This window comes from Zonotrichia albicollis, chromosome 2 (assembly GCF_047830755.1).
Source record: "Zonotrichia albicollis isolate bZonAlb1 chromosome 2, bZonAlb1.hap1, whole genome shotgun sequence".
Lineage (NCBI taxonomy): Eukaryota > Metazoa > Chordata > Aves > Passeriformes > Passerellidae > Zonotrichia > Zonotrichia albicollis.
In genome coordinates this window covers 11,432,056-11,447,059 of record NC_133820.1, presented here as the reverse complement: position 1 = coordinate 11,447,059, position 15,004 = coordinate 11,432,056, and the positions used below count along the sequence as shown (strand labels likewise).

At 71.6% G+C, this 15,004-nt stretch overlaps 3 protein-coding genes across 5 annotated transcripts in view; 2 read left to right on the top strand and 1 right to left on the bottom strand.

The window, feature by feature from the left end:
• Nucleotides 1-15,004, top strand: part of TIMM10B (translocase of inner mitochondrial membrane 10B) — a 99,767-nt gene that overhangs the window by 66,189 nt on the left and 18,574 nt on the right. The window contains exon 1 of one of the 2 annotated variants that reach the window (XM_074533148.1): nucleotides 13,549-13,552. The exons of the other annotated variant lie outside the window; for it this stretch is intronic. The gene's annotated coding sequence lies outside the window, so the exon portion shown is untranslated. Of the gene's footprint in view, nucleotides 1-13,548; nucleotides 13,553-15,004 lie in introns of those variants that run through there. 2 annotated transcript variants of the gene reach the window in all.
• SMPD1 (sphingomyelin phosphodiesterase 1) lies at nucleotides 52-6,119 on the top strand. 2 transcript variants are annotated; one of them, XM_074533066.1, is made up of 6 exons: nucleotides 745-1,088; nucleotides 2,339-3,117; nucleotides 3,801-3,972; nucleotides 4,052-4,128; nucleotides 4,794-4,939; nucleotides 5,032-6,119. In XM_074533066.1, the coding sequence occupies exons 1-6, from the start codon at nucleotides 804-806 to the stop codon at nucleotides 5,445-5,447; spliced, it is 1,875 nt and encodes a 624-aa protein (XP_074389167.1). In that variant the 5' UTR covers nucleotides 745-803; the 3' UTR covers nucleotides 5,448-6,119. The 2 variants fall into 2 exon arrangements, 1 of the variants encoding a protein (XP_074389167.1); XR_012578191.1 differs by lacking the exons at nucleotides 4,794-4,939; nucleotides 5,032-6,119 and having other exon boundaries at nucleotides 52-1,088.
• APBB1 (amyloid beta precursor protein binding family B member 1) lies at nucleotides 6,247-13,403 on the bottom strand. Its single transcript, XM_074533072.1, is given in 15 exon segments — nucleotides 6,247-6,641; nucleotides 6,747-6,923; nucleotides 7,344-7,465; nucleotides 7,582-7,665; nucleotides 8,107-8,191; nucleotides 8,791-8,905; nucleotides 9,730-9,854; nucleotides 10,171-10,308; nucleotides 10,582-10,618; nucleotides 10,964-11,064; nucleotides 11,140-11,196; nucleotides 11,458-11,613; nucleotides 11,615-11,637; nucleotides 12,117-12,773; nucleotides 13,253-13,403. Coding segments are annotated over 14 exon segments (1,911 nt in total). The 5' UTR covers nucleotides 12,640-12,773; nucleotides 13,253-13,403; the 3' UTR covers nucleotides 6,247-6,473.

The following is a 15,004-nucleotide window of genomic DNA, read 5'->3' as shown; positions in this document are numbered from 1 at the left end:
AACACCAGTGCCTGCCCCCCCAGCTGCACACCCACAGCAGGACCCCCCGAGCATGAACCCTGCCCTGCCGTGCCCCTCCCGGTGCACCCCCAGCCGCCCACCCGCCCTCCCGGGGACACGCTTGCCCGGCACCCCCGGCTCCATCCCAGTGGCCCCGAGCCCCAGCGGGGTTGGAGCGAAGGGCGGCGGGAGGAGCCCCGGGGCCGGGCAGGGGGAGGCTCAGGGAGGGCACCGAGCCCGGGGTAACCCCGCGCTGCTCCCCGGCTACGGCCACAATAAACTGACCCCGAGCCCAGCTGCGCCGCTGCTCCCAGCGCTCCTGCCCGCCGGTACGGAGCCTCCGCGGGGCAGAACCGGGCGGGACGGGGGGGTCGGCACCAGGCGAGGCTCGGGGGCTGCGGGCTGGGACCCTCCGCTGCGGGAACTGCTGAGCCCGGCGGCAGCTGGGGATGGGACCCCCGGGCCCGGTGCACCCAGTGCCGCCCCGGAGCGGAACGGGGCGGGGCGGGGGTCCGTACACAGGGGAGGGGACCCCAGGGGAGCGAGATCCCGGGGAGCACGACCAGCCCCAGGACTCCATCTCCCACCGTGCCCCGCGCGCCTTACGTACCCGGCGTCCTCATTTGCATACGATCCCCGCCCCAGGTGGTCACGCCCCCCGGTGGCCACGCCCCCGCCATTTTCGGCCATGGCTCCGGGGGCGGGCCCTGCCCCGACCTATGCGTCCTTGCCACGCCCCCTCAGCCATAAATGGCCTTGCTCGGCTCCGCCCCCCCTAGCCGGCCCCGCCCCTCCCCTCGGCCATGGCGGCCGGGGCTCGGGCCCCGCTGCCCCCGCGGCCAAAGCTGACACCGCGCCCGCCGTGCCCACCGGGGCCCCCGCGGCCGCAGCTGACACCGCGCCCAGCGCTGCCACCGCTGGCCCTGGCCCTGGCCCTGGCACTGGCACTGCTGGCGCTGCCGGTGTCGGCGGGGTCGCCGCCCGGCCCCGGGGAGCAGCTGGCGGCGGCGGCGCCGCGCTGGGGCTGGCGGAACGTGTCGTGCCCGGCCTGCCGGGTGCTCTTCGGGGCGCTGGACCTGGCGCTGCAGGTGGGCACGGGGGGTCGGGGAGTGCCGGGACACGGGGGCACCGGGGAGACACCCGGGAACACCGGGGGGACACCGGGCTAGGCACGGGGATAGGTGGGCACCGGGACACCAGGACGGGAAGAGCGGGGGCGACAGGAACGGGGGCAGAGGGGACAGGACAGCGGGGACAGGGCGGGACGGGACAGGGACAGAACAGGGACAGGCCGGGCCAGTCCCTCGTGACGGGCCGGGGCCGGGACAGGCCAGGACAGGTCGGGGCTTGTGACAGACACGGGACCGGCTGGGAATGGGGACAGGGACGGGCGGGGATGGGGAGGGTGACGGGCTGGGACGGCTGGAAGAGCAGCGGGGACGGGCGGGGACATGCCGGCGGCTCCGCTCGGTGGAACGGGGACGGGCTGGGGCAGAAACAGGAACCGGGACAGGAACAGGAACCGGGCCAGGAACCTGAACCGGGACAGGAACAGGAACCGGGACAGGAACCTGTACCGGGACAGGAACAGGCTGGGGCGGGGACGGGAACGGAGGCAGCAGGGCACCGGGCTGGGGACCAGAGGAGCTGGGCGACCCTGTGGGTCCCTTCTGGCCTCGGGATATCCAGCTGGGTGGACCGGGGTGGCCGGGGGGTGTGGGACAGTGACAGAACCAGGGGTCATCCCGCGGAGCTGCTGGGCGCAGCACGGCGATGGCAGCTGGGGTGCCGTGTCCATTCCGGGGGTACCCTGCCCATCCCGACGGTTCCGTGCCCATCCCAGAGGTGCCGTGTCCGTCCCGGGGGTGCCGTGCCCATCCTGGCTTTGCCATGCCCCTCCCGGCAGTGCCGTGCCCGTCCCAGGGGTGCCGTGCCCATCCTGGCTTTGCCGTGCCCCTCCCGGCAGTGCCGTGCCCGTCCCAGGGTGCTGAGCCCATCCCAGGGGTGCCCTACCCATCCCGGCAGTGCCGTGCCCCTCCCGGCGGTGCCGTGCCCATCCCAGGGGTGCCGTGCCCATCCCAGGGGTGCCGTGCCCATTGCAGGGGTGCCATGTCCATCCCGGTGGTGCCGTGCCCATCCCGACGGTTCCGTGCCCCTCCCGGCAGTGCCGTGCCCCTCCCGGGGGTGCTGTGCCCATCCCAGGGGTGCCCTACCCATCCCGGCAGTGCCGTGCCCATCCTGGCTTTGCCATGCTCATCCCGGCAGTGCCGTGCCCATCCCAGGGGTGCCGTGCCCATCCCAGGGGTGCCGTGTCCATCCCGGTGTCCTTTCTCCGCAGCTGGAGCCCAACGTGGCCCGCGTGGGGCGCGTGGCGTCGCGGCTGTGCCAGGAGCTGCGGCTGGCGCGGCCGCCCGTGTGCCGCCAGGCCGTGCAGCTCTTCCAGGGCGACGTGGTGGCTGCCTGGGCCCGCTCCGTGCTGCGCCCGCCCGAGGCCTGCGGGCTCCTGCTGGGCCCCCGCTGCGGCCACTGGGACATCCTGGGCGACTGGAACGTGTCGCTGCCCGCCGCGCCCAAACCGCCGGTGCGGCCACCCGTGCCACCGCCGCCCGGAGCGCCCACGGCCCGCATCCTGTTCCTCACGGACCTGCACTGGGACCGGCAGTACGTGCCGGGCAGCGCCGCCGCCTGCCCCGACCCGCTGTGCTGCCGCGGGGCGCCCGCCCAGGGCCCGGGGGCCGCGGGCTTCTGGGGCACCTACGGCAAGTGCGACCTTCCGCTGCACACCATCGACGCGCTGCTGGCCCAGCTGCCCAACGGCACCGCCAACGGCACCGGCGGCTTCGCGGCGGCCTACTGGACCGGGGACATCCCGGCGCACGACGTGTGGCAGCAGAGCCGCGGGGACCAGCTGCGGGCGCTGCGCACGGTGACGGCGCTGCTGCGCGCCCGCCTCGGCCCGCTGCGCGTCTTCCCCGCCGTGGGCAACCACGAGGCCACGCCGGTGAACGCCTTCCCGCCGCCCTACGTGCGCGGCAACCGCTCCGCTGCCTGGCTCTACAATGCCATGGCCGAGGCCTGGCAGCCCTGGCTGCCCCCCGCCGCCCTGCGCACCCTGCGGTGGGCACTGGGATGGGCATGGGGGATCCCTCTGCCCAAGGATGGGGATGGGGGATCCCTCTGCCCAGGGATGGGGATGGGGGATCCCTCTGCCCAGGGATGGGGGATCCCTCTGCCCGGGGATGGGGATGGGGGATCCCTCTGCCCGGGGATGGGGGATCCCTCTGCCCAAGGATGGGGGATCCCTCTGCCCGGGGATGGGGGGTTTGTGCCTTGGGGGGTGGGAGGGCACAGGGTGAGGGTTCAGGGCTGCTGGGGGCCTGGGGCTGTGGCATTTGGGTACCAGGATCAGGGGACACGGGGTGGGGAGGCTCCACACTGGGGGCTCCGGGCTGTCGGGTGTGGTGGGAGCTGCAGTAGCACAGGCTGGGGGCTCAGAGCACGGGACTCTGGGCACGTGGGGGCTCAGGACTAGCAGGACGCGGCGTGGTGTCCATGCTGGGGGGCAGTGGGGGTACCGGGCCAGCTGGGGCTGCGTGCAGATGTCTCAGCTTCATGGGGGGAGAGGTGCAGGGAGAGGGTCATGGCTGGCTGGGGTACAGAGAGGGCTGTGGGGTAACAGGGGCTCCAGGCTGGGGGCTGTAGGGGAGTGGGCAGTGCGAGTGGCAGAGCTGGGGGTCCGTGGGATGGGTGCAGGGTCTGTGGCTCAGGGGACTCAGCACTGACTCCCCTTTTCCACGCAGGGCTGGCGGGTTCTACACGGCGCAGGTCTGGCCTGGGCTGCGCGTCGTCTCCCTCAACATGAACTTCTGCTCCCAGGCCAACTTCTGGCTTCTCATCAACGCCACTGACCCCGCAGGGCAGCTCCAGTGGCTCATGGGGGTCCTGGCAGATGCTGAGCGTGATGGGGAGAAGGTGTGGGGGGGTTCTGGGGGGACATGGGGGGTCTCGGTGGGCCCTGGGCAAACCCCCAGCCCTGGCTCCCTGCCCACAGGTGCACATCATCGGGCACATCCCGCCAGCCCACTGTCTGCGCAGCTGGAGCTGGAACTACTACCGCATCGTCAGCAGGTCGGTGCCTGACCCCTGCCCAGACCCCTGACCCTGTGCCCCACACACCAGACCCCCATTCCATGGCCTGGCCTCCATCCCCGTGTGCTGGACCCCTGTCCATGTGCCCTTGACCCCCACACCAGACCTCCCACCCCACACGCCAGAGCCTGGCTCCACGCCCTGAACTCCCATCCCGCAGTGGTCCCCCTGCCGTACACAGCAGGCCCCTGCCCCACATGCTGAACCTCTGCACCAGGCTCCACCCCACATCCCAGGCACTCTCTCTGTGTGCAGTCCCATGCACCAGACTGCCCGCTCCATGTGCCAGGCCCCCAGCCCATGTGTCCTGGACCCTCACCCTGTGTATCCTGGACCCCCACCCCATGTATCCTGGACCCTCACCCCCATGTATCCTGGACCCTCACCCCATGTATCCTGGACTCCCAGCCCATGTGTCCTGGACCTTCACCCCATGTATCCTGGACCCCCACCCCGTGTATTCTGGACCCCCAGCCTCTGTATCCTGGACCCCCAGCCCGTGGATCCGGGACCCCCAGCCCGTGTATCCTGACCCCCCAGCCCCTGTATCCTGGACCCCCACCCCACATGCCGTACCTGAGGGCCAGAGTTGGGGTTCCAGGGTGGGGGTCTGGGGATGCCCCCCTGCTCACCCACCCTGGCAGGTTCGAGGGCACCATCGCGGCTCAGTTCTTCGGGCACACGCACCTGGATGAGTTCGAGCTGTTCTACGATGAGGAGACGCTGTCACGTCCCGTGTCCATCGCCTTCATCGCACCGAGTGTCACCACCTACATTAACCTCAACCCCGGTGCGCCCCGAGCCCCCGCCACGTGTACCCCACTGTGTGTCCCCTGCCATGTGCTCCCCGCTCCCCGGCGCTGACCGTCCCTCTCCCTGCAGGGTACCGCGTGTACGAGGTGGCCGCCTCCTACCCCGGGAGCTCCCACGCGGTGCTGGACCACGAGACCTTCATCCTCAACCTGACGGAGGCCAACGCGGCGCCCCCGGGCACGGCCCCGCGCTGGCGGCGGCTCTACGGCGCCCGCGAGGCCTACGGGCTGCCCGCCGCCTTCCCGGCCGACTGGGACCGGCTGGTGCGCCGCATGCAGGACGACGAGCCGCTCTTCCAGCTCTTCTGGTTCCACCTGCACAAGGGGCACCCGCCCCGCGAGCCCTGCGGCGCGCCCTGCAAGGCCGCCCTGCTCTGCGCCCTGCGCTCCGGCCGCGCCGCCGACCCCGCGCTCTGCCGGCCCCTGCGCCCCGCGCTGCCCTTCCCGCACATCCAGCAGCTCTGGCAGCAGCGGCGCCTCTGCTGAGCCTCGGCCGCGGGCAGCAGGGCTGGGACACGGGGACACCGGGAGCTCCTGGGACACAGGGACACAGGGAGCCCCTGGGATGTGGGGACACCGGGAGCCCCTGGGACGTGGTGACACAGGGAACCCCTGGGACACGGGGACACCAGGAGCTTCCAGCACATGGTCACACTGGAAGCTCCCAGCACATGGTCACACCAGGAGCCCTTGGGACGTGGTCACACCAGGAGCCCCTGGGACGTGGTGACACTGGCAGCAGGGTCAGCAGTGGTGTCACCGGAGGCAGGGCAGGGACACTGTCACTCAGGGAGCAGGGCTGTAGCCAGCATAGGTCACAGCAGGAGTGGGATCGGTACAAGGTCACTGGGATTGGCACGAGGTCCCCATGTCCCACCAGTTACACAATAAAGGCACAATGGACACCACACCCCTCCGAATCCTCTCCACCAGGATTGGAACTGGGATCAGGATCAGCACGTAGTCCTCATGCTCCCATCACCCCCCAGTACAGGTGTGATGGATCTCGCTGTCCTTCATCCTCCTCACTGCAATTCTCAGCCACCACTTAGGGAGACCCAAATCGGGGATGCTGGGGGGGCCCCACCACCCCGCCTCCTTGTCCTAATTCTCACCCACTGGGATCACAACTGGGATCAGCCCGTGATCCCCGTGCTCCCACTGGCCCCCTAATAGGGTGTGGATGGACCCCAGTGCCCCTCTGCACCTGTGACATCGCAAGAAGACCCAAACGAGAGACAACACCCTGCTCCTCCCTGTGTGAGGCCAGGTGCAGAGCCGAGCCGGGCTGGTGGAATGGGTTTATTAATTAATGATTTAGTACAACACAGACCCTCATTATGCCACATGCACTGGGGACCCTGGGGGAGGGCGTGACCCACCCTGGGGGCAGCGGTGGGGGCAGGACCCCCGACCCGACACCAGGGGTAACTCCGTGCCCTGGAGCATTGGGTCCGTGCTCCTGCCCCCGACGCTGCCTCGCCAGCCAATGCCCCCCCTGCCCTTCCCCGCTCAGGGGGTCTGCGCCCCTCCCCGCCGCGGTTTGAGAGTCCCCAGGAGGGTCTGCACCCCCCGGCGCACGGAGGAGCCCACCCGCCGCGCCACCGAGTCGGCCGGGGGCGCGGGCAGGCAGGAGCTGGAGGCCTGGGGCCGCGCATCCAGGCACTTCTGGTAGCGGAGCTGCGGGCAGGGAGCGAGGGAGCGCGGTCAGCCGGGGCCGGGGGCGGCCCGGGGGGCTCAGCGGGGCTGGGGGCAGCCCGGGGGGGACGCAGGGGCGGCACTCACCACACAGGCGGCCTGCAGCGCCTCGCTGAGCCCCGCGGCGTTGGGCTCACACCACACCATGTGGCAGCGGAAGGTGCCGGGGGCGCTGGCCATGATGAAGGCGAAGGCGCGGACGTCGCGCCCCACGCCCATGAAGGACAGGAAGCGCACGCGGCACTCGCACAGCACCGCCTCTGTCTGGGGACACGGGGACACCGCAGTGGGGAGGGGGCCTGGGGACACCCCCAGCAGGGCACACGGGGTGTCACCCAGGGAGGGTGGGGACAGGGTCACCGCGGTACCCTGGGGCTGGGAGGGGATCCCCGAGGCCCCCTGGGATGGGGTGGGATGGGGACACGGTGGGAGGAGCCATGGTGGTACCCAACCCATCCCTGGTACAAGGACGGGTCTCTGCAGCCCCTCTGACACATGACAGGGTCACTCAGACCCCAGAACAGGGTCACCAGTGAGGGTGGGGGCCAGCACATCTCCCCAGAGTGAGCGGGGTCACCACAGCCGCCCTAGGCCAGGGTGGTGGTCCGAGGTGGGGATGGATGCCCCTGGTGATGGTGATGGTGAGGATGGGGTGCCAGGGCAGGGCTCCGAGGGGGCACACACCTGGCGGTGAGCAATGGTGAGGGTGGCGGGGGCCACACTGACCACCACGGGGGTGGGCGCAGGGGGCTCCCCCGAGGCAGGGGCCAGCGCCGCCTCCAGCGCCGCGTTGATCACATCCATGCCTGGGGGCACACAGAGGCTCAGGGCAGCCCTGGGCGTGCCCTCGCCCCACAGCTGCTGAGTGTGGGCCAGAGGAGCCCCCCGAGACTCCCCCCTTCCCCTCGAGTCCCCCACTCACCCACTGGCTTGGCCACGGGGACGCAGCCCAGGTAACACACGGGGAAGCGCTGCACCACCTCACTCTTGGGGGCTGGGAACTCCACTGTGGGGAGGCATTGTCAGACACTCCCAGCGCCCCCAAAACACCCCAGAGCGCCAGCATCCATGCAGAACCCCCCGCAAGGCTCAGGGCTCACCCAGCACCCCCCAAGAGCTCTCGGATGCAGGGCACTCCAGTGTGGGGGGCCATGGCACACCTCCCCAGAGCACCCCCAGAACTCCCACACCCCCAATGCACTGCCTTGCTCCTGGGGACCGGGAGCCCTGCTGTGGGGGGGGGGCATTGTCTGACACCCCCCAAACCTCCCTAAAAGCCGCCCTCCCTCCCACTGCCCTCCTCCAGTGAATGCACCCTCCAGGCCCACGAGGCCCCTCGCTGCAGTCACCCTGTCCCCTTGCAGGACTCCCCCCTCCCGGTTACCCCCAGACTCCCAGGCACCCCCAGAGCCCCCCAGCTCTCTCCCAGGTCCCCCCTAACCCGTACCCTGCAGGGGAGGCTCCCCCAGCCGGGGGGGCTCTGTCCCCAGGCCGTTGCCTGCTGCCCGGGCACTTCTCCGCTCTGCCGTCAGCTGGGGACAGATGTGACACCACAGTGACCCCCAGGGACCCCCACAGTCCCCCAGATGTCACACACGGGCACCCCCAGCCCTGCTGGCTGTCACACCCTGGGCACCCCTGGCCCCGGTGCCCTGTGGCAGGTCTGTGGGGACACTGGGGTGGGCAGGGGTCACCCCTGGGGGCCGGCTGGAGGGGCCTGAGGTCTCACCTGAGTGCAGATGTGCAGGCTAGGGCAAGTCCTGGCGGGGTTCTGGGGGTCTCACCTGGGCACAGATGTGGTGCAGACCAAGGAAGGGGAATCTGGGGTGGGTTACCTGGGCCTGGGGGGCTCCTGGGGGTGTCTCACCTGGGCCCAGACCTGGTGCAGGCCAGGTGGGGGTTCTCAGGGGCTTTGTGGGGGTCTCATCTAGGCAGAGACGCAGCTCAGGCCAAGGTGGCAGTTTGGGGGGAAGCCCAGCAGAGGGCTGGGGGTGTTTACCTGGACACAGAATCAGTCCCAGCAAGAGTGGGGGTCCCAGGTGAGGTTTAGGGGGGGTCTCACCTGAGTGCAGACCCGGCGCAGGCCATGGGGCAGTGTGAGGGCAGTGCTGGGGGGCTCTGGGGGTCTCACCTGAGCGCAGACCCGGTGCAGGCCGGCGGCGATGGCGCTGGCAGACCCCTCGCAGCGGAACACGTGGCACTTCAGCACCTGCGTCAGGGGGTCCCGGGCCACGTATGCAAAGTCCCTGGGGGAGAAGGGGGCACGCTCAGGACCACCCCGGTGCCCTCCCCACCCAGTCCAAGCCGGGACTGGGGGCACTGGGGGTCTGGGGGCGGGTTGCAGCCATACCTCTCCCTGTGTCCCCGGAAGCGCAGCGGGACAGAGCAGGGTTAGGGGGTGCCGGGGGGCACGGGGCCCCCTCAGCCCCAGGACCCACCCCACAGCCCCGAGGGGCAGATCTGATCCTGCCCCCCACCCTTCTCTGCTCGGGGGCTCAGTGTTGGGACCCCATGGCCCCCCTGCCCAACCCACGGGACCACATTGGCACGTGGCACCTCCCAGCCCTGTGCACAGGTGACCCTCACAGCCCCACACCTCAGCCCAGCCCCACGGCCCCTCCACACCCCGATGTGTCCATAGATGGCATTCCAGAGCCCCCACCCCACACTGTGTAGAACCTCCAGGCCCCGTGGGGGTCCCACACACCCAGACCCCCCATCCCTGCTCCCCACGTGCACAGGATCCCCAGCCCTGGGTACCCCGCAGACCCCAGAGCCCCCTGTGTGCCCTCCCCAGTGCTGCACACACACACAGACAGTGTGCCCCCCGTGCCCAACCCCAGCACTGCACACACCCACACACACACAGTGCCCCCCGTGCCCTCCCCAGTGCTGCACACACACAGACAGTGTGCCCCCCGTGCCCAACCCCAGCACTGCACACACACCCACACACACACAGTGTGCCCCCGTGCCCTCCCCAGTGCTGCACATTCACACACACAGTACCCCCCGTGCCCAGTGCAGCACACACACACACACACACAGTGCCCCCCGTGCCCAGCCCCACCTGCTGCCGTGCCGCCCCACGCCCCAGACGCGGATGGCGCCCACGGGCTGCGCGTGCAGCAGCGCCCGGTCCTGCGGGTCCACCAGCTTGAGCGTGCGCTCCTCCAGCACCAGCAGCGCCCGCGCCTGGGCACGGCATGACACCGTCAGGGGGGGCACCTCCCACGGGGGACAGGGGACAGCACAGAGGGAGTGGGATGGGTGTGGGGGCACAGGGGGTGTGGGGGGTGTTCACCTCCCCCAGGAGGGCAGCACAGGGGGTGGGATGGGTACAAAGGGCACAGAGGGTCAGGGGGGGCTCTGCTCCCCCAGGTGCCAGGGGCCAGCAGAGGGTGTGGGATGGACGCAGGGGGTCTGGGGTGTTCACCTCCCCCAGGGGGCAGCACAGGGTGTGGGATGGACGCAGGGGTTCGGGGGTCACAGGGGGTCTGGGCTCACTCACCTCGCCCCAGGCACCGGGCGGGCCCTGGCGGGGCCCCGAGAGCTGCCGGATGCAGGCGCTGACGGCGCTGCTGCTGCGGCCGGGCCCCAGCTCCTCCTCCCGCAGCTGCACCCAGCCCAGGGAGCGCACCGGGAGGCCCTGGGGCAGCGGGAACGGCACTCAGCGGGTGTGCGGGGAGGGATGCTGAGGGGCCGGGGGCAGGGGCACGGTGCGGGGCAGCCTCAGCTCCGCAGCAGGAACCCGGCCCCATCTGCACCGCCCCGGGGCAGGGCGGGGCGCACAGGGCGTGGCCCAGGCCCCCGCCCTGCAGGTGACACCTGGGGCACCCCTGGGGCAGCGTTGGGTCCCAGCCCCCAGCAGGGGATGGGGAAGGGGCCCTGCGGGCGGGCAGGGTCAGGAGAGGGGCCCTACCTTGGAGTCCAGCACATCCTCCTCGCCCAGGGCCATGCTGCAAGGACAGGGTGGGGGCGTCACCGACTGCACCCAGACACCCTGGGGCCTCTGCACCCCCAAACCTTGCCCTGAGAGCCTGATCCCCTCTGGGATCCCCCACATCCCACACCTGCATCACTGCACCCTGAGTACCTCAGACTTTCTCCCCCGAACCCTGTGCTGAGATCCTGGGAGTCCCCCAGTCCATCCTGAGACCCCATTTCCCTGCACCACACCTGGGTCCCTGCCCCACAGCCCCCATTTCACACCCTCTCTCGCTGTCACCCAGTGTCCCACACCCCCACAGGGCCCAGGCACAGCCGTGCCCATGTGTGCCCCCATCCCCGTGTCCCCAGCGCACCCCTCTCCGGGCGATCCCGGTGACAGCATCTCCAGGTCTGACACTCCTGGCTCCTCGTCTTCCTCCTCCTCCTCCTCCTCTTCCTCCTCAGCCGTGGGGTCCTAGGGGCAAGGGGGCTCTGTGGGGTTGGGGGGGCACTGACCCCACACCCTTTCCCATCCACCAGCCCCTCTCACCTTCCACAAGTCTCCATTATTGAAGGTCTCAGCTGGGGCAAAGCTCGTCCAGGAGAGCTGCAGGGGGCTGGGTCAGCGTGCTGTGTAGGGCAGCCACCCAGTGCCCCACGGTTCCCCCCAGTCGCCCCACAGCACCCTATGGGAGCCCCATGGTAACCCCAAGAACAACCCACGCCCAGACCACGGTGCCCTGAGCCCTCCACCACCACCCCACCATCATCCCCCGGCCACCCTGTGCCCCACAGCCACCCCCATGGCCCCACATGGCCGGCCCTACAGCCACCCCCAGCCCAAGCCCAGCCCTCGGTCCCCACTCACGGTGGGCCCCTCGGTGGGGGTGCTGCCGTCGGAAGGGGTCTCGTGGGGTGCGCCGGGGGGCTCCCACTGGGTGGTTCCGGTAGGGACGTGCCAGTAGTAGGTGCCCGAGGTGTCCTGCACCCGCAGCCAGCCGGGGGGCAGGTCCCCGTGCGCCCCCCGCGCCACACGGCCACAGCGACTCTGTGGGGCAGGGGCAGAGGGCTCAGCCCGGCCCCCACAGCCCCCCGTGCCAGGGACACCGGGGCTCCACAGGGACACGGGGACAAAGGGGGGCATGGAACCAGTGTGGGCTGGGGACACAGGACAGTGCCCAGGGCTGGGGGACCAGGGACCAGCAATGGCACCCGGGGGGCTGTGAGTGCAGGAGTGGGCACACACAGCCAGGGATGGCACCCACGGGCACACAGCCTGGGATGGCACCCGGGGGGCTGTGAGGGCAGCAGTGGCACACACAGCCAGGGCCCAGGGAGATGTGGAGCTGACAGGAGCGCGGGGCATGGCAGGAAGGAGCAGGGGCAGCCATCGGGCTCTGCGGGGCAGCCAGCGAGTGTGGGCAGCCTGCGTTGGGCAGCCTGCGTGGGGCAGCTGTGGGGCAGCGAGAGCTCACCGTGGGGCTCCGCGGGGCAGCCACAGGTCACGGGGGCTCCGGCGGTGCCCACCTGGCTCATCGGGGGAGCTGCCGGGGCTGCCCTGGCTCAGCGTGGCCCAGCTCGAGTCCTCGTCGCTGCCGGGGCCGGGCCCCCCGAAGAGGCGGCTGGCGCTGCGCCCCGGCGGCTCCCGCAGGCCCCGCTCCGCGCCCAGGGCCGGCGGGGACGCCCCGGGCCCGTCCTCCTCCTCCTCGTCCTCCTCTTCCTCATCCTCCTCCTCCTCCTCCGAGGCGCCGATCAGCAGGGCCCGCGGGTCCCGGGCGGCGTTGCGGGCATTGCGGGTCCGGAGCCCCGGCTCCAGCGCCCCGGGGGAGTCCCCGTGCGGCCCGGGGGAGCGCCCCGGCCCCGGGCCCGGCTCGAGCTCGTTGCGGTTCTGGTCCTGGCCGGCCTTGGCCCAGCCGGCGCCGGGCAGCTCCTCGGCCGGGGCGCCGCCGGGGCCGGTGCGGGGGTCGGGGCCCGCGGGCAGCCCCAGGCTCAGCCCCGGGCACCGGTTGTCGTTGGCCAGGTCGCTGCGCTTGCTCAGGGCCCCCGACATGGCGCGGGGACGCGGGGGGCGGCGGGACCCCCGGCGCGGCGGGAGCCCGGCCCGGCCCGGCCGCGGCTGCCGGTGCTGGGGACGGCGGGCGGGGGGGTCCTACAGCCCCCGGGGCGCCTCCGCGTCCATCGGGCCTGTGGGGAGCGCGGGTAGCACCGGGACCCCGGCACGGACGCTCCGCGGCCTCGGCTCCTCCCAAGGACTCGGCATCCCCCCGCAGCCCCCTCCCGGCCCGGGCAGCCTTCCCCGGCACCGGCATCCGCATCCCCCCATCCCGGGGCACCGGCATCCACATCCCCGCATCCCGGAACCTGGGACCCCCGGCACCGGCATCCCCTTGGCCCCGCATCCCGCCCGGCCCCGGCTCCCCCCGCCGTCCCCTCCGCGCCCGCAGCCCCCGGGGTGACCCCGCCATGCCCCGGCCCGGGGTCCCTCCTCATCCCCCCCGCGGCCCCGCCAGGGAGATCCCACCGGGACCCCGCACCCGCGGCCCCCTCCGCTGCCCCGGCCCGGCGCCGGGGGTGTGCGCGGGGCCCGGCCCCCGGCCCCATCCATGCCCAGCGCAGTGGGGCCGCCCGTGCTCCCTCCCCCGTTCTCTGCCCGCTGCCGGTACCTGCGGCGGCTCCGCTGCCGGGGGTCGCGGGGGAGGGTGGGGGGCTCGGGGCCGCGTCACTTCCGCTTCCGGCCGGCGGGGGGACAGCGCCGCCTCCGGTACCGGCACCCTCCGGGACCGCCGGCATCTCCCCGGGCCCTCCCCGGTACCGGCATCGGCCGGGACCACCGGCACCCTCCGGACCACCGGCACCTGCCCGGGCCCTCCCCGGTACCGGCATCGGCCGGGACCACCGGCATCTCCCCGGGCCCTGCCCGGCACGCACCACCGGAGACCCCCGAGTACCCGCCGGGACCGGGCGCCCCAGGCCTTGCCGGCGGCGGGCAGCGGGACCTGGGCGGAACGGGGGACCTTTCCCCCGGTGATACTCCCAGGCCGGTGATCCCGACACTGTCCGTGCCCGCCCCGCTGTTGCGGTGCCACGGACGCGTTGAGCCCAGCTGAACCCCCGTTACCCCTAGCGGATCCCCCAAGGCACCGGCACCGCCGGTTTCCGCCCCGCTGCCCCCGCAGCGGCACCGGGACGGGCCCGGGGCAGCACCGGGACTCCGTGCGCTGCTGAGCCCCCGGAGCCCCCGACGCCGGCTGGACCGGGAGGGTCCTGGCTCTTAGCAGCCCCGGAGAGGCAGCGCCGGGGGGTCCGGCCGGGAGCAGCGACAGTGACACGGGGTGCGGGGACCGGTCTGGTCCCGTACACGATCGCAGCCACTCCGTTTGACGAGACCTCCAAGGCTGAGTCCCACCTGTGACTGGTCCCCACCTTGTCCCCAGCCCAGAGCCCTGAGTGCTCTGGGGGACAATCCCTGCCCTGGAGGACAATCCCTGCCCTGGGCTGTGCCCACACTGGGACTGGCACAGCCCCGGTGCCATCAGCCCCTTGCCCACTTGGGCACACCTGGGCTCACATCCAGCCCCTGTGCCCAGCACCCCCAGGGCCGTTTGCCGCCCCTCTGCCCAGCCTGGGGTGTCACAGGAGTTTTGGTGACCCCAGCAGAAGCCCCAGCACTTGCCCTTGTTGACCCCCACACTGCTGGCCTTGGCTCATTAGTCCAGCCTGGCCAGACCCCTCTGGGGTCCTTCCTGCCCTCAGCAGAGCCAGATCCCAACCAGCCATGTGTGTCCCATGGGCTCACGGAGCACACACTCCAGGCTCCATCCAGGTCACTGACAGCTCTGGAACAGCCCTGGCCCCAGCACTGAGCCCTGGGGAACCCAGAACCGAGGCCTGGGGAGCCCAGCAGTGCCTGGCCCCAGGTGTGGCCCCATTCCCCCCCTCCCTGGGCCTGGCCCTCAGCCAGGCACTCCCAACAAGGAGCACCTGTCCCAGCCAGGCTGCAGGTGCTCCGTGGGATGCCAGGGAGATGGAGATGGTGCCAAGGGCTTTGCTGAGCTCCAGGCAGGCACACCCACACGTGTCCCACAGGTCACCCTGTCCCAGCAGGACCTGCCTTTCCCAGCCCCAGCTGGATCTGAGCTGCCCTGCCCATGCTGTGGGACCCACAGGTGATCTGTTCTGGGAGCTTCCCAGCATCAGGACCAGGGACAGGCATGGATTTCCCTGGATCCTCCCTCCAGCCCTGCCTGGGAACAGGGTCACGGACACCTCTGGGGCCTGGGACCCCCAGGGCTGGTGGGGGATGATGAGCAGGGTCTGGTGAGCTCTGCTGCCATCCAGGATCCCCCAGGGATGGCCAGAGCTGGTGAGGACCAGGCGGAGCAGCCCTGTGACCCCTCCACAGCCCCTGTGGCATC

What these genes read in the sequence shown, in the direction of transcription:
- SMPD1 (XM_074533066.1), top strand. Translation starts at nt 804, where the DNA reads ATGGCGGCCGGGGCTCGGGCCCCGCTGCCCCCGCGGCCAAAGCTGACA. An exon ending in CTGAGCGTGATGGGGAGAAG is followed by an intron (nt 3,973 to 4,051) that starts GTGTGGGGGGGT and finishes CCCTGCCCACAG; the next exon opens with GTGCACATCATCGGGCACAT. An exon ending in TACTACCGCATCGTCAGCAG is followed by an intron (nt 4,129 to 4,793) that starts GTCGGTGCCTGA and finishes CCACCCTGGCAG; the next exon opens with GTTCGAGGGCACCATCGCGG.